We start from the raw sequence: 25,273 nt of genomic DNA, 5'->3' as shown, positions 1-25,273 counted from the left end.
CAAAATGTGGCAGTGTGAAGATCTTCTGTTTGGGATTCCAACCAACCAGTCACATAATTTTCCAGGGTATCCCATTCCATATCCCTCCCTGGCCCCAGTTTTCTATTCCCCCCTCAAAAATTTAAAGGAACCCAGTTTTGTATTATTTATTTATTAAGTTTATATTCCACAGATCAGTAGTCCAACTGGACTCTCTAGGTGGATTACAAAGCATATAACGTTAAAATAATAATATACATACTATGCCAACAAACCAATAGTACAAACAAAACACTACAATAAACACAGTTCGTAATGATATAATATACAGCTGAGAGTTTAAACAGTGATGTGAAAGTTAAGAACAATTAAAATTCTAAAACATTGTAAACATTTAATTCCCATTTAAATTTTATACAGATAAAATCAGTATTTAAAATGTCTAGAAAATACTGTGGTTTTTACCTGGCGCTGAAAAGATTGTAAAGAAGGCACCAGGCAAAGGGCTTTCCAGAGGCAATTCCACAGACGGGGTGCAGCCACTGAAAAGGTCCCCCTTCCGTTAGCCATTCTTCTTACTCCCTTGGAGGATGGCTCCTCCCGAAAGGCCTCAGAATCCCATCTTAGGGATCAGGATATGGGAGCAGGTGATCCATCAGGTATCCTGGTCTCAAGCCATTTAGGGCTTTATATGTTAAAACAAGCACCTTGAATTGAGTCCAGAGCACAACTGGTAGCCAATGAAGTCAGGGTAGTATTGGTGTAATATAGGCATGTGGACTCGCTTGCACCAGCAGTCATACCATCCTACTGAAGATCCAGACTATCTTCAAGAGCAGCCCCATGTAGAGCTTGTTACAATAGTCCAGTCAAGAAGTTACCAAAGCAGGGGTGCCTGTGGCAAGGCTCTGTCTGTCCTGGTAGGGCCAAAGTTGGTAAATTAGATGTACCTGTAAGAAGGCATTCCTGGACACCGAGTCCACCTGAGACTCAAGTGATAGTTTTGGGTTTAGGAGCACCCCCTAGCTACAGACCCTGTCCTTCGGAGGAAGTGTGACCCCATGCAGTACAGGTTGAAGGTCCTCCCCCTGGGCAAAAAGACCATGCAGCAACAACACCTCCATTTTATCTGGATTAAGCATCAATTTATTGGTCCTCATCCAGCCCATTATTGAGTTCAGGCAGTGATTCAGGGTAGAAACCGCATCACCTGTGTTTGATGAGAATGAGAGCATACTAATGAACAACTCAGCCCCCACCTCTGAATGACCTCTCCCAGTGGTTTCATGTATATGTTAAACAGCACAGGGGACAGTACAAAGCCCTGAGGAACCCCACAGCATAACCAACATGGGGCAGAGCAACTGTCCCCCAGCACCACCTACTGGACATGCTCAGCCAGATAGGAGTGGAACCACTGCAATGCAGTGCCCCCAGCTCCCAATCCAGTCAACCCCTCCAGAAGGACACCATGTTCAATGATGCTGAAAGCTGCTGAGAGGTCCAGGAGAATCAACGGAGTTGCACTTCCCCCGTCCTTCTCCCAGCAAAGGTCATCCCACAAGGTGACCAAGGCAGTCACCATCACAAATCCCAGCCTAAAGCCCAATTGAAATGGATCTAGATAATCCATTTCATTCAAGAGTGCCTGGAGCTGCTCAGCCAGCACCCGCTCAAGCACCTTGTCCAAAAATGGTATGTTCACAACAGGCCTAAAGTTAGCAATGGCCCCTGGGTCCAGGTTTGGCTTTTTAAGGAATGGTCTTATCACAGCCTCCTTCGAGGGAGCTGGGACCACTCCCTGCTGGACCCTGGGGTCCACCCCCTTCCTAGATTTCTTAATGAACCAAGATGGGCAAGGGTCAAGTAAACAACTGGTGGCATGGACAGAACCAAGTATCTTATCCAAACCATCAGGCTGTAATAATCAAAACTCATCCATCAAAGTTGGATAAGATGGTACTTTGGATGCCTCTCTCAATGGAACTAAATCAACTGTGAAGTCCAGATCATGGCAGATTTAACTGACTTTATCTTCATGGTGGTAAGCAAATTGCCACAGTGAAGCACTGAGGGTTCATTGAGGATGGTACTGTGAAGCAGCAAAATACTGATGGTTGCCATTTTTATTGCCATGGAATAGGTCCTGTAATGGAGTCTAAGCCATGCTTAAGCAAGTTTGTCTCAAGATCTCCTTCACTTACCCTTTGGCCATCCCCCCTCTCACTTCATCACCCTAAGCTCATGTGGATACCATGGAGCTGGTCAGACCCTACAAGGGCGGAAAGAGTGCTTAGGAGTGATGGTGCCGACTGCCCAAGCCATCTCTGTATTCCACAGAGCAACTTGGGCTTTGACAGAAGCACCAACCATGTCAGCATGTCAACCATGTCCTCTGGAAACCATCCGGATCCATCGGTCTCTGGGGGTGGACCATTTTCATCCTACCTAGAGGAAAGGCTTGGCAGTATAGTACAGAACTGTAGAAGAGTCCGTCCTCATCCTAGAGCCCTGCATCCAGTTCTGGGAATCAACATTTAGGAAAAATGCAGAAAAACTGGAAAAGGTTCAGAGGAGGACAACAAAAGATGACTCCAGAGACTGGAAACAAAGTCCCTTGAGGAAAGATTGAGAAAACTGGGCATGTTCATCCTTGAGAAGATGGGGAGGGGGGCAAGATCTGACAGCACTCTAGAAGTACCTGAAAGGCTGTCACAAAGAGGAAGGCAAGGATCCCTCCTCAATCTTCCCAGAGTGCAGAATACAGAATAATGAACTTAAGTCACAAGAAACCAGATTCAAGCTAGATATCAGGAAAATTTTCCTAACAGTCAAGAGCAGCACGACAGCAGAACCAGTTGCCCAGTGAGGTTGTGGGCTCTGCCACACTTGCAGCTCTTTTGTTAATTCTTTAATGGGACTATAATGCTAGATATATAGAGAGAAGGACAGTAAGTACAGAGACATAAGCAAGTCCTACTTGGGTTTAGGAGGGGGAAGTCGGGATGCACAAAACATCACTATGGGAAGAGTGGCTACCTCTGTGTGTGAGAGAGAGAGAGAGGGAGGGAGAAGAAAAGATGGGGTACAGAAGCAGAAGTATGGCCATCATGCCACAGATGGCTCCACCCCTGTTCTTCCAACCAACAATTATTTGGTAGATTCCCACCTTTTGTGCAGTTTTCCCTCATTCTTTTTATTAATATTTGTTTTTTTGTGTGATAGAAAAACAACCAAACCATACCATGAAAGAAGGAACAAAGAACAAAACTAAAACATCACAATTTTTAATGAACTGCAAACAGATCCATAGAACCAGTTGTGTGTGTGTGTGTGTGTGTCTGCCATTGTTAAAAATAATTGTGCATATGCTTCAACAAATGCACCCCAAATATCCATATATTTATCCATTTGTAGATTATGCTTAAAGGCCATCCATTCAAAAATGGAAAGTTTCATTAAACCCTCCTTGTGTTGTGTTATCGCAGGTGGCTGGTTATTCTTCCAAGGTTGTAATACTAGTCTTTTAGCTGTCTTAATAGCATATGGAAAAACTATTTACATTGATCAGGCATTAAATTCCAGAGGAAGGCTAGGTAATTCCAAAGAATATATGCACCCTTGCATATTAAAGAACATTCCATCACAAGATTTATCCATATCAGTACCTCCTCACAAAAGAAAGCTGCCATTGGGCATTGCCAACATAGGAAGAAGGGAAACTATAGAAGTGCTGCACCACCAATAGTTAGTTAATTTGATTAAGCCTTTATCAAAGATATGTTGCTTCCAGAATACTTGAAGCATCATTTGTTTCTGAATTAAGTGTAGCCTCTAATCCATGGCACCTTGCAAAACAGATGATAATGAAGCCTTCCATCAACTAGACATGATGGAGTGCTTCAGCTCATTATTCCATTCTTGGCTGAAATCTTGTGTATTGTATTTGTTCACCAATACTAGGCATTTATACACATGAATTGTAGGCTGATGTAGTTGTTTGACTTCAATCAATATTTCTAATAACAAAGGCACCTCTGAAGCTGTAAAAATAGCAGGACCAAACCTGAATTCTACCAAATGTTTCAACTGAATATTTTGTCATACAGCTGTAGCTGCAATTTTCTGCCCACAAAGCAGAAAATGGGAAGATATGGATACAGATAGTCAGGACTGACAAACTGATCCAAATAAAAATCAATGTGTCTGTCCAAGTCTTCCAAACAAATATTTGCTTCCCAATTTTTAAATCCAGATTCCCCACAAATTTAATTTTACATGTAAAATACATTAAATTGCAATCAATGTAAAAATATGTGTCACAGCTTTCTAGCTGCAAGGGGACACATGATCTGTTTTGGTATGATGAGAGACCAATGCCATCCACTTGGGAAGAAGTGTCAGAATTGAAGGTTCTAAAAGTGACCAGGGAGAGGAATCAAATTGGAAAAGACCAGAATTTAGTGCAAGGCAATAAATAGATCTGATGATAGAAGGAATGTCCAGGGAGGACAAATCTTCCCTCTTTGATTCTAAAATCCTTCTCCTATGCTTTGGTTCTGGCTGGACTGGACAAAATCTCTCACCACCAGAAGTGGGAAGACAAAACGCCACCACTGCCACTGGTGATAGAGGAGATGCACAGGAGTTGCCACTGTGTGAGAAGGAAGGAATAAGAAAGGGGAGTGCTCTTAGAGGGGGGAGAGGAAGAGCACAGCTGCTGAGCAGGGAATGGAAGGAAGGAAAGCAAGCCACAACTACCACATGGAACATAAAAGCCATGCTGGATCAAACCAAAAGTCAGCAGTCCATACACATGATGTGCAAACCAGCTGCTCACAGGATCCCTCAGGCAGACTGGTGCAAGACCTCCTCCTGCCCAGCTCCTCAGCAACTGGTGCGCTCACACATGCCTCTTCTGAGAAAGAAGGAGGCGCAGGGCCTGCGAGGGTCGTGCCTGACTGCCTTCTCTTTCATGCATCTGTCCAATCCCCTTTCTAAAGACTTCGAGATTGGTGGCCATCTTGATTTCCCATGGCAGCCAATTCCACAATGACTATACACTGTACAAAGGAATATTTCCTTTTAACTGCCCTAAACCTTCCACCAATCAGTTTCATGGGATGACCCCTGATCCAAGTGATATGGGAAAGGGAAAAACATGCCTTCCTCTCTACTTTCTCCACATCCATGCATTATATTAAACACCTCTATCATATGTCCCCTTATTCACCTTTCTTCTCAGCTGAACAGTTCCAATTGTTACAGCCCCTCCTCGTAAGAGAGGTGCTCCAGCCTCCGGGTTGTTTTTGTTGCCCTTCTCTGCACCATTTCCAGCTCCCAATGCCCCTTTTCAGGTAAGGCAACCAGAACTGAGCACAATATTCCAGGTGTGGTTGCACCAAGGGTTTGTATAAGGGAAGTAAGATCTTGGCAGTTCTATTTTCTGTTCCGTTCCTAACGATGCCTAGCATGGAGTTTGCCTTCTTCACAGCAGCTGAGCACTGGGCCAACATTTTCATCGAGCTGTCCACCACTACGCCGAGATCTGATTCTTGCTCAGCCACTGCTAGTTCAGCTCCCGTTAGGGTATATTTTAAGTTGGGATTTAATTTCCCCAACATGCATAATGCTACCTTTGCTCATATTGAACTGTATTTGCCATTTTGGTGCCCATTCGCCCAGGTTGGGGAGATCCCTTTGGAGCTCCTCACAGTCCCTTTTGGTTTTAACAAACCTAAAAAGTTTAGTGTCATCAGCAAACTTGGCCACCTCACTACTTACCCCTAATTACAGATCATTTATGAATAGGTTGGAAAAGCATTGGTCCTAATACAGAAACCTCTTGGACTCCACTGGGGACATCTCTCCATTGGAAGAAATTGCCATTTATTTCCACCTTCTGTCTTCTGCTCTTTAACCAGTAGGTGATCCATAATCGGACCCCCCCCCCCCTTTAGTCCATGATGACTGAGTTTGCTGAGGAGGCTTCAGGGAGGGACTTTGTCAAAAGTCTTCTGGAAATTCAAGTGAACAATGTCTTAACAGGAATTGTCCCTGACAACATGCTTACTGACACTCTCAGAACTCCAGTAGGTTAGTGAGACAAGACTTCCCCTTGCAGATCATCATCATCATCTTAACATATCTTTTCACTTTATGTGCTTACTGATTTTATCTTTAGTTGTGCTTTCAAGCAGGTTACCCAGTTCCCTGTAACTTCTCTGGTCCCACCTGGATCCCTTTTTAAAATTGGTGTCACATTGGCCCTTTTCCAATCCTCTGGTAGAAGGGCTAATTTTAGGGACATGTTAAATATTTTGGTAAGAAGGTCAGTGATTTTATGCTTGAGTACTTTGATAACTCTGGAACAAATACCATCTGGACAGAGTGACTTGCTGACTTTCAGTTTGTCAATAAGGGTGAGGATTTCATCTTTTATCACTACTATCCGCCCTATTCTTGGACTCCCTTCCAGTATACATAAGCGCAGAAACAGGTATCTGCTCTTTGTCCTCTACTGTGAAGGCTGACAAAAGAATTCATTCAGCTTCTCTGCAATCTCCTCATCCCCACTTAGTGCGCCTTTAATTCCATTATCATCCAATGGCCCAACTGCTTGCTTGCTTGCTTGCTTGCTTGCTTGCTTTCTCTCTCTCTCTCTCTCTCTCTCTCTCTCTCTCTCTCTCTCTCTCTCTCTCTCGCTCTCCCCCCCCTTCCTTCCTTCCTTCCTTCCTTCCTTCCTTTCCTTCCTTCCTTCCTTCCTTCCTTCGATATATGGTTAGCCTTAATATAGTTGGCTACATGCAAACTGTTTCTTTGCTTCTCTGTCTGTTACACAAGCTTGTGGTCCCGTCCATTCTCTTCATTTCAGCAACACCTCCATTTTTTGAAGGAAGCTTTCTTCTCCCCAGTAGCTTCCTTGACTCTATGCATTAACCACAAAGCGGAAAGGGAGGGCGAGCTGCCAGTCCCAGCCTCCCTCTCTCTCCATGTCTCCTCCCCACTTCCTACCTGCTGACTGTCCCACTTGACCTCACCTCAATACCTTGCTCTGTGGGGTCCTTCAGGAGAGTGAAGACGAGTGCGAGTGAGAAGGTGACCGTGGAGACCACCCACTGCATGGCAACGCAGGTGATGACAGGGCCCCCTCCCTCCCTCCCAGTGCCTCACTCTCACCAAGAGCCCCTCAGAGCAAAGCAAGGGGGCCACATGGGATCCTTCAAGAGGCCCATGGTGCAGCGCATTGCATGGACAGCATTCTGGGGAGCTGCAGCATGCGCTCTATTGCTGCGGCCTTTGCTGCCACTGGTGCCTGTTTCAGGAGGAGGCACAGGGCAAGTGGTGGTGGCACAGGCGCCAAACAGCCACAGCAGCTGTTTTCCTGCCACGACAGGACAGTGGCCAGTGAAGCTCTCCTGGGCAGCTGCCAGTCCTGTGCCTCGCTTTGGAAGGCATGGAGAGCATGGTGGCATCAGAACTCCTAGAAGCAAGAAATGCAAGATCCACCACCATTTTAGATCTGCTGCCTAAGGAAGAGGACTCACTCTGCCTTACGACAAGGCTAGTCCAGGTTACTAGCCGTAAGACCTTCAACTAAAATAAGCTGGAATTTTGGTTCCATCTCCTTTGCTCTCACCTAGAATGAATGTTTTGAGGACTTTCCAAAATGGAATTCAGTTCTCAAGTTGGAAGAGTGCAACACCCGAAGAGTAGAGAAAGAGGGACACAGTTACAACCTCTCTGAGAAGGAAGGGGAAGGGGAAGAAAGGTCTCCTTCAGCAGTATGTTTCAGAGTTAGCCTGCCCTTGGCACCAGAACAATAGAGCTGTTCTTTGGTGGAGGCCTGGAGGCAAGCTGAGTCCTTTCAAGTCTGCTTCTGGACAGTCTTCCTGGGCAGCCCCAGATACAGTACGCTGCAGTAATCAAGCCTGGAGATCACTAGGGTGTAAATTACTGAAACCAAGCTATCTTTGTCCAGATAAAACTGTAGCTAGGCCACCAGTCAAGGCTCCTAAAAGTCACTCTGTGCCACTAAAGCCACCTGGGCCTGACAAAGATGGCTCAAAGAGCACCCCCAAGCTACAAACATGTTCTTTCAAGGGGAATGCAACCTGTCTAGAACAGGTAGAACACCCTTCATATGGTCAGAGGAAGCATCAACCAACAGTCTTGTCCAGAATGAGCTTCAGTTTGTTGTCCTCATTCAGTTCATTGCTGCAGCCAGGCACTGGTTTAGCACATCTACAGCCTCACCTGCTGAAGATGAAAAGGAGGAATAGAGCTGTGTGTCACCAGTATAGTGATGGCAATGCACTCCAAAACTTGGATGGCCCTACTCAATGGTTTCATGTAGATGTTAAACAGCTTGGAGGACAAGACCAGCCCCTGAGGAACCCCATGCTGCAGAGTCCAAGGGGCAGAACAATACCCCAAAGCACCACCTTCTGGATCCAGTTGTCGAAATAGAAGCAGAACCACTGTAATACAGTGGCCCCCACACAGTCAGTGGCACCAGAGAGATGGTGTCAGAAGCTGCTGGGAGATCCAGGGGTGCCTACAGGGTCACACTATCTGTAATGACATAGTGTTAGGAGAACGTGTTCTTTTAAAATGTGGGTAAGTTTCAGAAGAGCAAGGTGGGTGAAAGAGGAGGATGAGTGAGAGAGGTGATTGGTTGGTACCTGAAAGTATATGGGCAGAGTTTGGAAGTGTGAGTGGAGAAAGAAAGGTTTTCAATTTGTCAGAGTTTGGTCTGTCAGCAGTTAACAGAGTTGTGCTTTGTCAGAAGTCCACAGCAGGGGTCCTCAAGCTTTTTTGCCGGGGGGCCAGTTGAAAGCTGCTAATGCTGGGTGCGGGCCGGAAAGGTGCTGCTGGTGGTGCGTGGGGGCAGGGGAGGGCATGCAACGAGACCAGGTGCAGCGCAGTGAGGCGAGGGGAGGCGAGGGGAGGCGGGGTGGGCACGTGCCGCAAGGCGGGTGCACGAGGCAGCAGCTTGCTCGCTTGGAAATCGTTTTCTCCAAGCAAGCAAACCACACACAGGGTGAGGTGGGCAGCAGCAGGCGTGCGTGTAGGTGTGGGCGTGCACGCAGTGTGTCCAAATGGGCATAGCAGGCTGGAGAAATGGGCATGGTGGGTCGGATCAGGCCCCCAGGCCTTAGATTGAGGACCCGTGGTCTACAGCATCTGAAGAGGCAGCCTTCTGATTAGAATCCTAAGCAGTGCTATGAAAAGTATTTAAGATTCTAAAGAAGGAAGCAGAATACTTAAATGACATATTAGTGACTAGGGAGAGTCAGAACCTAACAGTGTTAAGTATTATAAGGGTGTGTGATAGATAGAACCTGCCAGAAACCTGAGTGGAGGAGAGAAATGAGGATCTGTGTGAGAGGAGTGTGAAAGGAGAGTCAGATACTTCATTTAGAAGTTATTACTAACATTGTTTTACTCACTAAAAATAACTTATGGAATATCTCGAAACATCTCATGGTAGATATGTCATGGGCAAAGCCGGCTGGATCCGGGGGTCAGACTAGATGGCCCCTTTTGACTCGCCCTGTTTCTGTTTCTAAAACCAATACACTTATTGTACAAATAAAGTTTCATTTTGTTTATTGTTAACTCGGAGTCATAGGCTGTTTGATTATCAGCATCTCATCCTCAGGACCACACAGTTCAATAAAGAAGGCTAACAGATCTGGCACAATACTGTGGAAAAAGTTAAGTGTGAAGACTGGAATTAAAATACCTGGTGGCAATGGTAAATATCAAGAGAGTTTAAGACAGACCACATTAAAACAAGGAAAGGAGAGTATTTGTAACACTATTCCTGTCCCTCTCATGGCATAGGTCATCATATGTGCTGTTTCCATGCCAAAAGCAGGCCTGAACCTTGCCTAAAATGGATCCAGATAATTAGTCTCATCCAAGAATGCCTGGAGTTGATTGGCTACCACCCACTCAAAGACCTTGCCCTGGTGGCAGTTTCTGATTGCCAGTTTAGAAAAGTGCTGCCTGCTATACTATGTTCCTTCTCTTGGGTGTCTTTTTTATATGGTTGGCCCTTTTGCATGGTTGTGGCACCATTGTCCAGGTGCATTTTTCACAGGCACCTGAAAAATAAAAGCTACTATTCCACACAAAACTTTGTATGGCACTATTGCCACGCCCCCCCCCCCCAAAAAACCCCCTGCAATGCCCATCCTCCCAGACAAGATCATACATCTGCTGCAAAGAGACGCAACTTGGATCTAGCAAGTGTGTTTAGGATCACAGCAAAGTTAGTGGGTTTAAAACTATTTCTGCTTCTCATGGGTGCCCACATGACTGAAATGGGCCCTTGAACTGATTAATTTCTTCCTGTTACCTCCACATCTTCCCTTTAATACTTTATAGCCAGCGCACATTTATAGGGTAAGTTTGTTAATTCCTATTGTGGTTGCTCTTGTTGCAATTGTTCTTCACTGGAGAAAATAATATCTATATTATCCTCCTGCACTCATGTGGCTAAATTAGATACTTGTAGCTTAGCCTCACATTATATATCTGATAGAAAGAACTCTGTTCCAAGGCAACTGATGTCATAAGAAATTGTTTAGTCTTTAAGGTACTGCAAGACTCTTTGTCATTTTAGCTACTGAGGAAGCAACTTTGGGTTCTGGAAGTGTTCAATTTGCAGCCACCATTGCCTGGCTTGGGTGAGATGGAGCCATAGGAGCGGCCCTTCTGCCTCCTGAAGTTGCCCACCAGAGTATAAATCCACATACGGGTGGATCTGTATGTCCCAGGATTCCCTGTCGCCCCTGCTTGGGCAGAGGAGATCTATGAAGGTCTGGGAATTTCCCTTTCCTCAACAGGTCTCTTTAAAGGAACGTCTCAAAGAACTCGTGAATAGGGCCCCCAGAGAATGCCATTAAATTAACTGTTCCTTGCAGAGAAGAGGCACAATCCAAGACTGGAAAGTGTGACCCAAATTGGCTTCAAGGAGGAAGGCAAACCAGGATGCAAGCACAGCCATTAGAGAAAGACATCTTGTCTTGCCCGTGATAGAAGATGCAGAGGAAAAGATCCGAAGTAGCTATCCCTGTCTATCATGGCTGTGGAAAGTACTCACCAAGTAGATTATGCATCATTTAGGTCGAATTCCTATGCATATTTTGGCAGAAAAATAGAAATAACCACCCTCAGCATTCCCCAACCAACCATAGGAGTTGCAAGGCCTTTTTACCCCACCTAAGCATGCACAGGACTTCACCTTTAATTATTTTAAGTGCAATTTTTACGTCGCGTTTTTATTCGATGTTCAGAGTTCGCGGAGGCGGTTTTTGTATTTTTACAGCAATCGCTTTGCGGCGACGCTTGGACAGCAGAAAATATTCCTATGAGTGAAATCACCGTCCTTGCGCCTGTTGCCTGCCTTTCGGGGCGGTGAAATCGGAGAGAGGTACGGTCGGAAGCGTCTCCGGGAACCGAACTCCCGCCAGCAGCAAAGGCTCACGTGACGCGCTGCGCTCTTGGCGGAGCGCTTTTCCCTCCCCGGACGCCTTGACATCGGTTCAGGCGCAGCAAATCGGAATCCGCACAAGCAGCCCAATAAAAATAAATAAACACCCTGCAAACCCCTCCGCTCTCTTGGGGGCGGGTTGCAAGAGCTCAGGTTACAGCGGCGGGGAGGAAGCGCCAGTCGGCGAGCCCAGCTCCGTAGCGAAAGGCAGGTCTCCATTTTTGCATGTGTCACGCAGCCCCGGAGTGGTGGCAGAAATCTCGGAGAGCGGCCAAGGGCCCGTGGGGACGGCGCCCGCAGGCCGAGGTGCTCCGTGGGCCTGCTGCACGCGGAAGGCAGAGAGGAAATCGGTTCCGCGCCCGCCCGCCCTGCCTGGAAATGCAGCTTGGACGCGGTGAGTAGTTAGCCCTGCAAGGCGCTGCCATGAGCGCGTGGCGTTTCCAGCTGCAATCCCGAGCACCTTTACTTGGGACGGGGATGATCCCCGCTGAACACAGTGAATGTTGCTTCCAGTAAGCAAGCTCGTAAAGGTCCCTAAATGACGTTGAATGCCACACGGGATGTAAAACCCTAAATGATGTCAGTGCCACACGAGAATGCCCTTGTGTTGCCTTCCCGTTCTTCACATCCTCCTAGCCTATAAATTAAGCAGCTTTCACCATAACTTTGCACTGCCGTTCCCCTTTCTCCCACTGCTTAGCATGTTTGCATAATATTTTTCTCATTTATAGTTTCGTAATAACCATGTTGTTAAATCCTGCAGGCTATCAAGTGTATTGCGCAGGCAGCATTATCAGCAACAATCAAAACAATAGTGATTAAAGTCAAGATGCAAAATATAAAATGTGGGCGAGTTTTAAACATCTGCTGCTAACACACCTAAGCACACCTGTCTGTTCTTTGCATGCACACAGATGTCCTAACCCCATCTTCTCAAATCTGATGCCCTCCATGTGTTTTGGATTACTACTCCCATCAGCCCCAGTGAAAGCTGTAGTCTAACACCTATATACATTCAACTTTATAGGTGTTTGTGTGCAAACTGCCATGTGGAGGTTTCAACACCTACAGATGATGGTAAATTTTGAAAGAGCAAATTTGCTCAGAGAACAGGCCTCATAGTAACTGCTGTTTGTGGGCAGAAGTAATTCATGTGGGCTAATGAGCCAAGATGCAGGTGCGCCATAGCAATCCATAAGGTAGGAGGGGATTGCTGGAAGTGAAAAGCTCAGCCTCTCCCCAGGTACATGCAGAATAATGTACATTTGTAGAAGTGTTTCTGCCTCCTGTCCCATACAAATCATACGAAGTACTTTTATCAGATATAAGTGGTTGTTTACAAGCTTTGTTTGCTATCCATGAAGTCCTGGTGCCAAAGTCTTATGCTTCATACAGGAACCTACACATACATTGTATCATCCATTTTCATCTGCTTTTGTTGAAGTCCAGAGATACAATAGATTTTAGCTGGCCATTTAGTGAAGGCTTTCCATGGAATTTGCCTCTGCTACTGGAGGGTTGCAACTTCCCCAGCAAGTGCTTGGTCTTCAGCTGCCTTGGAAGATCCAACTGTTATGTTAGGGAAACAGAATGAAAGGGAAAAGATCATTCTGGAGTTTAGAGTCGCCGGAGTCCTTTGGGAGAGAAATTGTTTGCTAGAGCGTCTTTGGCAAAGTTGCATTCTTCATAGAGGTCATAAAGCAGGGCTGGGGAATATGTAGCCCTTCAGATGTTCTTTGACAGCAAATCAGTCAGCCCTTACCATTGGCTATGCTGGCTAGAGCAGATGAGAGAGGCAGTCCAACAGCATTAGCAAGCCACGCATTCTACAGCAATGCCTTAAAGAATGCAATTAGATTGTCAGGTTATTATTATTATTATTATTAGAACATTTCTATGCCGCCCCTTGCCGAAGCCTCGAGGTGGCCTTATAATGAAGCAGGATGCTTCAGGTAGTGGTTTGCATCCTCCATGAAAGGGAATCGAGTTCTGAACACACTTTTCCTAGTGGCACCGTTAGGGCCCCAAGAGTTTCCCTGACTGAGAGTCAATAGCATCAGAGTCTGTGCTTGTATGTCAGTTCTGGACACACTGATGTGGTCAGAGCTCAGAGGACTGCATTGCTGGCAGTTCTCTATTAACAGGGATGCTTACATTTGAGAGTGACTTTTAAGAGCAGCATTATACATGTGGGTATGTTTTTATGACCTGTTTTTTAAACTGTAAACCACCCAGAGAGCTTTGGCTATGGGGCGGTATAGAAATGAAATACATGCATACATTAACGCAGTGCAAAAAGAACAGTGTGCACATAGTAACTCCAACAGCAGCAGCATTTCACAGTGCCGGCAGATAAAGTACTAGAAGGGAAGGCCAGCTGAATGTTCAGGGAAGAAGTTCTACAGTTGGGATGCTGCCACAGAGTAGATGCTATTGCATATCATTGCCAAATGTACCTCAAAAGGAATGTATAAGAGACCTATATCGCTTGATCTTCAGTGATAGGAGGAGAAAAATATGTGTTCAAATGGTATGCATAGAAGGGCATAATTAAGGAAAGTTCATTCATATGCCCCATATTCAGTGTCATGTAAATAGTACCTCTGAACATGAACAGAATGCTTTCTCCTCTTCACCCTCTCCCCTGCAGTAAGCCACAGTCAACATTCATGTGGACTGATCCTGTATGTTCTTACTAGGAGATAAGTCCCTTAGGGTCCAGTGGGGCTCATATTCAGGAAAATGTTCATAGGATTGCAGTATTGGGAGTTCAAGGGAATTTAGGGTAGAATAAAGCTTTGAGACAGATTTGAGTCATAGTCTTTGTTTCTTAAAATTAGTCACTCCACCAGTGTGGTTCCTGGTTTAAGTATTCCTGAGTCACCCATAGTGCTAGAGACACAGAGAAGAGGGATTTTTAGATTAGAAGCTCAGACAACATTTAAAGAGTGCCAGTTTTTCTACTGGCTTCTGTAACTATTCTTTAATAGCACTTTGATGTATAACAGGCAGTACATTTAGTTCCACACTGTGAAAGTCTTCACCTCTCAATTTCTGCAAATCAAGCAGCTGTTGAAGTTACAAAACAGGTCAGAGGACTTTTTTCTGCACAGTGCGCAAGTTTACACAGTGTTCACAAGAATGGGTCAAAAACATCCCATCATTTCACTTCTGCTTGCAGAAGTGCAGATTAAACAAAACACAAATGGAATTAGGCATTATTTCTAAAGAAATTTTTATTTATTTATTTAGATTTTTTTGAAAAATCCTTAAGGTAAAGCTTGATTTTTGTCCCTTCCTGAGGACAAAATTCTGCCCACCAGAACTTGCTGGATGATACTTTCCACTGATTATTTGGTGGTTTCTTGGCTATTTTGCGATTTCTCCCCTATTCCAGTTTTCTCATCTATCGCAATCTCTTCACAGCAGCTTCATTATTGAAAATAAAACTTTAAGCTATAATATGCTGGCATTCTTTGAATTTTTGTCTGCACCCCCTTTTGCTTTCAGCCCAACGTACCTCAGGAATGTAGCACCCAAGGTAATAATAAGATAATAATTCCCATTATCAGAATTTCTACAATGCATTCTCATGAATTCAGCTAAGGGCACATGAAGTCAAATTAAGCTTAATATAATGGTACCAAACAGATTTAAGTATTCAAATGCTGGCTTAAATGATTTATAGATTTAACTGTCATGGCCCAAGAACACTGTGCCCTGTTACTTGCAACAGAAGCAAACATGTATCCATGAACTAAACCTGCAGAAATCTTGGATCCTGTCTGCAGATCCATGAAGTAATCATTTCCCTGAGGAGACCCACTCCTGATCCCTTCTAAGATTCTGTCTGTGAGCGTGGAGCCTTTCCCCCAAAGTGGCCTGCACAGAGAGAAAGATGGGGGAGGACTTCCAGCTTTGCATGATGGGAGCAACACCAACAAAGAAAGCCAAACTCCACTGACTCCTCTGGGGGAGTATATCCTGAGCATGCCATCCCCCTGCCCCCCTTCCATCCCTTTAAAGCCATTGCTACTATTTTTCCAACATCATTTAAGTTTCTAAAGTATTTTTGTTTTCTTTTTTTAAGCAAACCATCTACCATATGTTCCACTTTGAAAGGAGTAATTGTTGACAGATAATTAAAGACGCTGCAGTTCGCACTCAGGCGTTCCTTGCCTTGGCCGGGCACATTATCCTGTTCTTGCCCTTCTTTCAATACCGCTTTGAGGGCTCTGCTTTTCTAACTTCCTTCTCCGGGGAAAAAAAATGAAAGAGCCACTAAAGTGAGCTCTTGACAACTCTCCCTCGTTCTTTTCATTGATTCTCATCAACACCCAACCATAATTGCGGCTGACCTGCTGTTCTCCTCTGTTGCTGCAGACAGAAGGGGGAAATAAGGGCTCCACAGATAATTAGTTGCATTTTGGGGGGTGCGACCTAAGAGGCTTTTATATATTAACACCTAAAATGGCAATGTGTCATGTGACAAAATTATGTTTGCAAACATAATATTATGCAAGTACAATGGCCAGGCAGCCAGGATAGACCACAGGACTCGGTTTGGTCTGAACATGGTGGCAAACCTGTATTTGCTGTTGTGTAATGTGTAGAACGGCCATAATGAGATGGGCCGAATGGCGTGCCAGAGATATTCTAGCTGAAGTGCAAGCCGAGAGCCTGTAATCTTCTCTTGGGGAGTTTTATTAATTTCACGGGCACATTCACAATACTTGAGAAGACACTGGAAGACCTACTGTTCTCAGTGGTTCCTAAACACTGAGAGCTTGCCTTCTGTAGCTCAACCGTTCCTTTTACGTGCCTATATTACACTGAATTACTCTGGCCATATTGTGGCTGTATTCACTGAGCCACAATGCCTGTGGATTTAGAGAGAAGGATTAGATGCAAGTCTAAAGGCTGCAAATTGATTTGGCTGCTTGCAAGGGAAATTGAACTGTGATGTGATGTAGCACAGGGGATAGAACCCTAAAAGATGGATCATTGCTATTAAACCCTAACAGATGGCTGAGTGTAGGAAGCCTTATACCAGGTCAGAATGTTTGCCCATCTAACCTAGCCTTCCCCAACTTGGCATCTTCCACATGCCTTGGTCTCTAATTCATATCTAATTGAGAGCCAGTGTGGTGTAGTGGTTAAGAGCATGGGACTGGGACTCAGGCAATCTGGGTTCTAGTCCCCATACAGCCATGGAGCCAACTGGGTGACTTTGGGCTAGTCACAGACTCTCAGCCCAACCTACCTCACAGGGTTGTTGTTGTGGGGATAAGATGGAGGAGGAGAATGATGTAAGCTGCCTTGAGCCCTTTGTAGGAAAAAGGCAGGATATAAATCGAAAAATAAATAAATAAAAATAAATATCACCTCCAGTCAGTCCACTGGGTGTGATGTGCAATGAAGTCCATCATGTCCGGAAGGTGCCAAGTTGAACTTGCTAAGCTAGCCTAGGCTGTTTGGGAACACTTCTCTAATATACCAAGCAGAGAGAGGCCATTTAATACCTATTTTTTTCCAGTGAAGATGCTCAGGACTGAATCTGGAACCTTCCAGAGGCAAACCATGTTCTCTCCTTGGTACACTTAGCTATGGCTGTTCTCTCATCTTCAAGACAGCTTCAGGACATGCTCAGCATTTGCAAGTGTTGAACAAAACAGTTCAGGCAGGGCTGGCCATGCAGTTGAGACAGAGTGAATCCCTTGCTCAGCCAGCCAAGGGGAAGGAGCAGGAAATCACACACTTAGCTTTTGGAGGGCCTCTGTCAGCGCTGCTGCCACTGACATGCCTCAATCACCCACACACCATGGCAAATCCCAGGGCAGGAGAGTGGCACTCTGGACTCCTTGGACCATCTGCCTCCCCCCCCCCCCCAACCTTCATCTCTCACTCTGAGCTCTCTTGCAATATAAGGGACCATGAAGGGAAGCCCCTGGAGAAGATGCCCGCCCAGATTCTTTCTCTTTCAGAGAGAATCTAGTGGGTCCTTGGGGGAGACCATCAACCCATCCACCTGTCAGCCAACCTGCCTGATCGCTCACTCTGGAAGAGTCCCCTGAACTTAGATCAAGTCGGCAACCTTTTCCTGAAGGCAGTCTCCAGGGCCACCTCACAATGCCATGCTTTGAGGAAGGAGGACCCCTCAGAGCATGGCATTTGGGCTGCACACCTCTTCAGGGAGGCTGCTCACCTGATCTCTCATCCAGCAGGCGTGGAAGAGGGGCAGACAATGCCTAGGACAGCAGCAAATTGCCCCACCTTAGATTGTCCTGTGCTGCCAACTTCAGCACGTTCAAACTCTTGAACAAGTCAGTTCTCATCAACTACGACAAGTTAAAAATGAAGGCTGTTACTGGTGCTGCTACTCTTGCCTTGGAAGGCACCTTGGCAGCTACTGGTGCCCACAGAATACTTATTTGAAAGAGATGTGGGGAACACAGGTCAGTGCAGGGCCAGGCTGGTCAGTGAGCAAGACCATGCCTTGATTGCAAGTCTCAAATCCATCCCTTACCTTTCTTCTCCCTGAATTCTTTTCATGGAGATGCAGACAGAGAAGGCCTTTGGTGAAGCCTGCCCTCTGTAATCTCTCCCATAAATGGCTTGGAAGAAAAGGTAAAAAAGTTTTCAATGGTTTTGTTTTCCTGGATCTGACACTTCTTGTGGTGGCTGGTACACTTTCTCTTTTCCTTTCTTTTTTCAGGCCTTTGATCACCAAGTAAGGCTGCTCACTGACTGGGAGAAAACTGACCTGCCTTGCTCCTGCTAAAAGCATCTTCCCCTACAGGTATCAGCAGGTGAGACCTTCCTCAGCATGCAGGTGAGGAATCTCACCTGCCACTATCTGCACATTCAAGGGCTGTGAAAAGTACACCACCTTCTAAAAGTGGGCAACCTGCTTGTTAGAGAAAGATCATTCTAATGCTGGGATCTCCAGCATGTTACCCGTGGGCACCAATGCACCTGTGAGCACCTCCCTTGGCACATGCCCCTGTTGATCTTTTCAGATGTTTAAAATGTTCTCATACACACACTCACACACATGAAATACTGGTCTCCAGAACTGCTTCATCTTTATTTCCAAGAATAAGGCCCCTGGTGGCATTCTTAGAAAATAAATTTTGTAAGTAGTCAGCCCCATGCACCTTCCCCAAAATAGGTGTGGGAGGACCACCTTCTGAGTTCAAAAGCATGACTGTGTACTTTGGAAGTCTCTGCCTGTGATATAAGCCCAGGAAGCATCAACTGTGGTAAGTCTCATGGGTGTGTCAAACTAAGGGTTTAAATTCAACTGGTGAAGTATATTGCCTCTCCTCCCTAGAGAAGCCACCATAATTGACTTTCTGTCATGCAGCTGATATAGATAGATAGATGGATAAACACTTTATTACGGTCAAAGACCAGCTCCATTCAATTGCTTCTCGGCCTTTTGGCTAAGATCAAGTGTAGTATCTGCAGCTGATATAAAAGGGAAGGCAAAGAGAAACAAAGATGGCAGTGCTGCTTAAAAATCTATGGCTCTTTTCTTACAAAGTAAGTTTGTGTCCCTTCTGAGATCGTCTGCTTTTTCACTCACTTCCAAGACTCACCATTCCAGCTCTCCCCCCCGCCCCCACATTTTCTTTTTCTGCAACAACAGCATTTTGCCACCACTGGGCATGCCCAGACCTCATTGCGTTGTTATAGATTCCCTCTCCTCACTTGGAGAGGGGAATGTATGTGACAGGTGACAATTAATTTACTATTAATATAAACTACAGTAGGGAATATTTAGAAGAGAACACCCAGTATTAAGATGACCAGAAACACTGGAAACATGTGTTGTCTGCTGTAGTTGCTTAGCAGGCAAGATCTCGGCAAGTGTAGCTGTAACAAATTCACTTTTGTTGCACTGTTCAACATATTGTTGTCTGCATGTCTACCAAGTGCCTTTCTTCCTTCAGTGGGTTCACAGTAGTGATGCTACAGCTAGTCTTCTCTTTTGACATTATGCCTTAGCTCAGTGAAACTACAAGTACTAGATAGCTAATCTAATGCAAACAGCTTTGAATTGCCTGAGTTCACACTCTAAGGAAAGTAGAACAATCACAGTTTTCCTTCAGTTTATGTTGAAGAATGTTGGCCACAGAGGGCAAATACAACAGGTGTAAGTTTGGTCCAGACTCAGCCTGGAGTCAGCTGCACTGGATACAGGAAGGTCCATCCCCCAGCCTTTTTTGCAGTTCCCCCATAGGCAACTGAGCACTAGGGTTTGAGAAAGCATGCCTTAGGAGTATAACTCGTAGAAATTCATGTCCCGTATTTAGCTCCTCTAACATGACTGACTGCAGTACAACAGCCCAACACGTTTGGATTAATGCTGACATTCATTCATTCAAAATTTTTCTATGCCATCCCATTACTAAAAGTCTCTGGAACATCCATGGTGCAAAAATATTTCTATGGCAAAAATGTAGCATTGGAAGGGTTTCCATTTTGGAAAATGTTCTGCTTCACAGCCCTGCATGTAGAGCATGAAAGGCTGACATGGAAGAGGCTGGCCATTCAGGAAGGCACCAGGTTAAGGAATCCTGTAGCCAAGGATGAAAATGACTTAATACAGTGGCATGTATTTGAGTTCAGGACCTGCCCAGTATGTTTTTTTTTCCACCTGGGAGAATGGTGCCCTCTTCTCCCACACTCCCCGAAGAGTGTAACACCCAAGGCTGGCCAAGTTAATTTAGCAGCTGAGGCAGAAATCCTGGAAGTGCTTCTCCCTGGAAGTTTGAACCAATTATTGTCCTTTTTTGATATCATGGAAACATAGAAACAGAGCGAGTCAGAAGGGGTCTCCCGGGCCATCTAGTCTGACCCCCGGCTCCAGCCAGCTCTGCTTATGACATGCCCACCATGTGCACGTCCAGCCTATCTTTGAACACCCTCACCGATGGGGCCTCAACGACCTCTCGTGGAAGCCCATTCCACACCCTCGGGGTCCTAACTTATCCTGACTTAGCTGCCTGAAGCCGCCACCTCTCTCTGCCTTAATGGTCAGGTCGGCCCTGGTTAAGATGGATTACACTTAGGAATAAAGAGGACAGGGTTAAGCAGAAAAGGGAGGTGTTAAGGGAAAGCTGGAGGGCTTTCTTGCATAATCTCTCAACCTACCTGTTTTTCTGCTACAACATCCTAATACCACATCTTTGCTAACTCTGCCTTATTTAATTTACTTATTCAGACTATAAAACACTCACTTTGCCAGCATGTTAGAAATTCAGAAAATTATTTTGAATTATTTCTCTGGACCAATGGGAAACCCAAGGCCCTCTGGATGTTGTTGGACTCCAGGTTCTATCAGCGGCACCCAGAATGAGCAGAGGTTAGGGAGCATGGGAGTTGCAGTTGAACAGTGTCTACAGCAGTAGTTCCCAAACTGTGTTCTATGGAATCCTAGGGTTCCACAAATGCCTTGTAGGGGTTCCGCAAAAAATCTCAACAATGAAATTGAAAACACAAGCCAACTGTTCGATTGTCAATGGGCATCCAAGCAGCAAACAAGGAAATGCATTGTGTCATTTGGTTCCTAGGACCCTATTGTGTAGTGTTGCGAATAATCAAAAGAATTAACTTGGGATATTACCGTATAATCGCTTTATTCATTTGTTATATTTAAAATGTTTTCTCTTTATTTCCAAACCTACTATGTTATGCAAAGCACTCAGGCAATAGGAGCAGATGAAAGAAGGAAGTACATTGTGGGTTCACAATGCTTAGTTAAAATCAAGGATAGGGTTAAGGCTTCCTCAGGAAAAAAATGTCTTCAGAAAGGTTCCGTGACTGAAAAAGTTTGGGAACCACTGGTTTAGAGGACTACAAGTTTCTGCTGATGTTCTCCAAATCACTTTCATTTCACTAGGCCTCCTTTAAGTTATCAAAAGTCAAGGCAATGCAACTAATCTAGAGTGCAGTTAACTTGCCTCTTGATTCAGTGAATACCTGAAGGAAGAGAGGTGCCCTGTAAGCTTGTTAAATATGAACAAGCAGTGCCACCTCCTGTCCAAATATGATCATGACATTTCTTTACATTCTTCCACTACTTTAAGATACAAATGGGCAGATTTCAGCCTTGTGAAGTCTAGTTTCTGTGTTACTGAAACCCTAAATATCACCAACCAGAGCCTAACACAAAAATGTTTAGCACTGAACAATTCTAAGCCCTCTTCTAGGTACCAAAAGTGATCAGAGTTCACAGTCCTTCCACACACACAAAACAACTCCTGGTTATTATTATTTATGAAATTTGTATAAAAGCTCCCTGTTAGCGTTATGCTCTGTGGGCGGCCAAGCCTTCTTCATTTGAGCAGTATTAAGTGGGAGTTTTAAACAACAGAGGGTAAGAAATCCTTGTTGAGCTACTGTAAATCACTCAGATCTACTAGATCCAGATTTGCTTTCTGTCTGCTGGCAACAATCCTAAACAAACTAACTTAGGGCATGAACCTTTGCGAGTTTAGACCAGAAGAAGGGTTCTACAACATGGCTGGTTGGGAAATCTAAGGGGCTGTAAGCCTTTTTTCTATCTAAACGTTCACAGAATTGCGCCCTTCAAGAGTAGTACCACTGAGCATATCAGAAAGGATTGCATTATAAGGGGCTTCAGACTCAAGAAATTGAGAGTTTCTCTTATATTTGGATTCCCTGGGCTAACACCCAAAGCTTTAGCTACTTCCTCTATCATGAAAATGCAGTGACTTTTTAAAGATACTTCCTTATATTGCTAACTGACTTCTCATTAAAACAAGCCTACCTTCAATGTGAACAATAAGAACAATTCAAACCAATGAAAAAAATTGTCTTTTTATTGTTACCTGCTTTGGGGATTTCTTTTAAATAGAAGAGCAGAATGTAAATACAGAGAAATAATTAAAAATTCTGTCCTTCAACTCTGAATGTTAGCACTGAGAGAGTCAGTGTGGCGCAGCGCTTAGACTGGGATTCAGCTTCTAGTCCCCGTTCAGCCACAACGCTCACTAAGTGATTTTGGGCCAGTCACTCGCTCACAGCCTAACAGACCTCACAGGGAAGTCATAAGGATAAAATGGAGGGGAGGAGAACCATGGACTCCTGGGAGAAAAAGTGGCATATAAATGCAACAACTTTTTTTGGCCCCCTAGTTTTTGTCCAGTTATAATCGATTGGTTAAGGCATAATTCCCAACCTATGAGGAGTGATGGGCACATCTGGAATTTTGAGAATGTGTAATAGAAGTGCCATGAGTAAACTCATCTCAGTACAGTTCAAGTTTCATCAATTAAATTAATGTCATTAAAGGCCTGGCTTGTCCCAACTGAAAACTGTAGAAGAAATATTTTGTTACCAGCCAACAGATGATGATGAGGGAGCACCACCATGGCAGGTGACATGGTTAACCTTTGGTGTATCTAACACCATGGGGAGGTTTTCTTCCTACTGGCTCTAAAGGGTCTCATCAAAGCACTGGTTTTACAGAGATTGTATGTCTCTGTTTTTCTGAGGGCCAGACTATATGCCACGTTCATAGCATCCACAAAAGGGAGGAAGGGGTTAATTGCTTCCCTTCTTCCCAAAGGTTGTGTACAAAACCTTTCCTGAAGCTCCCATTTATACTTCAACAGATTCCCATGAAGGCTTCTCATGAAATGCAAATAGCTACAACATCTGAGAGAAGATTTTTGTCAGGACCATGAGAAAAAGAAAGAACGTTAAACTCCCCACCCAACCCCACAGAGACTCTGCGTGCCACAGAAAAGCGCTTGTTAACTACCTTCACATAATGGACACATTTAGTTAAAAGTAAGCGGGACTGATTCACTCAGGAGCTCTTTGAAACGGCACCCCAAGGCCCAACTGGGCCTCATCAGAGGCATGCAGGAGCAGGATGTCACGTGAAAGCAGAGCAAACCTCAGAAGCAAGCTGGACTGAATGGCTCAGCAGCATCTTCCTCAGCCCTTGCGCTTTAATCTGAGCAGGAAAAAGCTGTTGTCTCCTATCATGGAGCAGAGTCTGTGTTATTTGATTATCTGCCCCCACCCCGGAAAATCCATGCATCCTGTAGAAGAACAATGTTTTGCACTTGGCTGATTTCTTGCTGTTTTTCTGCCATACATTTAGTCCTAGCTGCCCTTCAGAAGAAAGCCACAAGTGTTCAGAAAGAGTAATTCTAGGGATTACGTGTGGGGGATGGGGCGTTAATAGGGTGTTGTGGGGGATTTATAACAGGAAATGGGCATTTCCCTCATGCCCTGATTAGAACTGGATATGAAATGCTGGATCGCACAGCAAACAGTCAGATGCTGCATGGTCTTGTGTTGTTCATCTGCAAAAGAACTTCTTGACCCATAGTTTTGCCAAGGGCAACTGAGGTCTTTTATCAACGTCCATAAAACTCTGCTTGCACAGATAGGTGGAACAAGCTGGACTTTGCCTGTATCATGACACTCCAGCCTTTGCAATAAATAAAGGCAAGACTGCTCTCAGATAGCAAAAGAGTGATCTGGAGCAGAGCAAGACAGAGTTGGTGACCAAAAGATCAAGTCGAGTCTTTGGGGCTCCTTTCCCCTTCTTCTTTTTGTTATCTCTCAGGTGGCAAATTAAGAGAGAAGCCTATCCATGTCCTCCCAGAGAGCTGAAGCAGCACAGCTTCTTAACATGGAACTTGCCAATATCCAAGATGCTGTCACCCAGCTGAACATTCGCGGCCCGACGCTTGCGTTCCACAACGTTCATTACTCAGTCAGTGTACCCCCGATGGTTCCTTTCAAAGGAGGAAAAGAAAAGGAAGTTCTCAGAGATGTCAGGTAAAGCAATTAGCATTTCAAAACTGCAAAACTACATGTACACAAAGATATGGGGTTGTATCCAGGAAGTGTTGGGTGGGTTTTAAGTTTCTGCCGAAATCAGTGGGACTGAGTTTGACTCCAATCCCTTCAACAGAGCTAGTGTTGCACAGTGTCACATCTCAGCACCATGGGCCAAATCCTGCCAACTGGGGACTCAGTCCATCCCACTAGTGTTCCCCGTATAGCCATGCCTACTTCCCCTGGCCCCCCTTCCTTTCCCTTGAGCACTGATTGGTGGTTTTGTGCATTTCTCTCCCCATCCTAGGCTTAGTTGCTGTCAGTAAGAACTTTAAGCTACATTGTGCTGTTAGTTTTTACCCCTTTTACCTTCTGCTTCACCCACCAGTGGAAAACACCCTCCTGAGCTTCTCCAAAATTGAGTTTGGCCCTTGGGCTGCTCAGCTAAAAAGATGAAGTGGTGAACCAAGAAGTTTCTCTGAAAGCTGAATATTTATCCTTCTTTGGCATGAGATTTTTTAAAAAATAACTGCAGAAAAACTGCATGTAGTTTAGAAATGGGTGATTTAGTAACTGCTTGATGCACGTACTTTCCTTTCCGCAGTGGCATTATGAAACCTGGAATGAATGCCATCTTGGGGCCAACTGGAAGTGGGAAGACCTCGTAAGTACTGTTCTTGACTGCACAACAGTGCCTGCACTTACCTGTCCATAGGATGATCCGGTCCCCAGCTGCACACAGCTGGGCACCGGAGTGTTCTGCCCCTAGTCCCAGTCAGCTTCCTTCCCTCTCAGAGTTGCACTTCTACCAGAGATGGAGAGCCTGGATTGTCCACTTCTGCAGTCACACTCTTCAGGCTCAGCATTGCATCAGGCCATATGCAGATTATGAAGACCAGACCTGGGTTCCTCTGCGCTATAGTCCTTTCATGCCATCCTGGGCCTTTTCTGCAATTAGCTGGA

General features: G+C 45.1%; 1 protein-coding gene and 1 pseudogene across 3 annotated transcripts in view; both read left to right on the top strand.

Moving 5' to 3' along the window:
• Positions 1–11,639: 11,639 nt before the first annotated feature.
• LOC123018410 (broad substrate specificity ATP-binding cassette transporter ABCG2-like) overlaps positions 11,640–25,273 on the top strand; it is a 57,011-nt gene continuing 43,377 nt past the window's right edge. For 2 of the 3 annotated variants that reach the window (XM_044420474.1, XM_044420476.1), the window contains exons 1-4: positions 11,640–11,876; positions 18,198–18,291; positions 24,096–24,310; positions 24,915–24,974. In XM_044420474.1, coding sequence (XP_044276409.1) covers positions 24,123–24,310; positions 24,915–24,974 — 248 coding nt within the window. In that variant the 5' untranslated portion in view covers positions 11,640–11,876; positions 18,198–18,291; positions 24,096–24,122. Of the gene's footprint in view, positions 11,877–18,197; positions 18,315–24,095; positions 24,311–24,914; positions 24,975–25,273 lie in introns of all 3 variants that reach the window. The other variant, XM_044420475.1, reaches the window with a different exon arrangement.
• LOC123018525 lies at positions 18,908–19,010 on the top strand (annotated as a pseudogene).

This window comes from Varanus komodoensis, unplaced genomic scaffold, assembly GCF_004798865.1.
Source record: "Varanus komodoensis strain SLA01 unplaced genomic scaffold, ASM479886v1 scaffold11, whole genome shotgun sequence".
Taxonomy (NCBI): Eukaryota; Metazoa; Chordata; class Lepidosauria; order Squamata; family Varanidae; genus Varanus; species Varanus komodoensis.
Note: the sequence above shows the minus strand (reverse complement) of the source record. Positions and strands in the feature narration are given on the sequence as shown.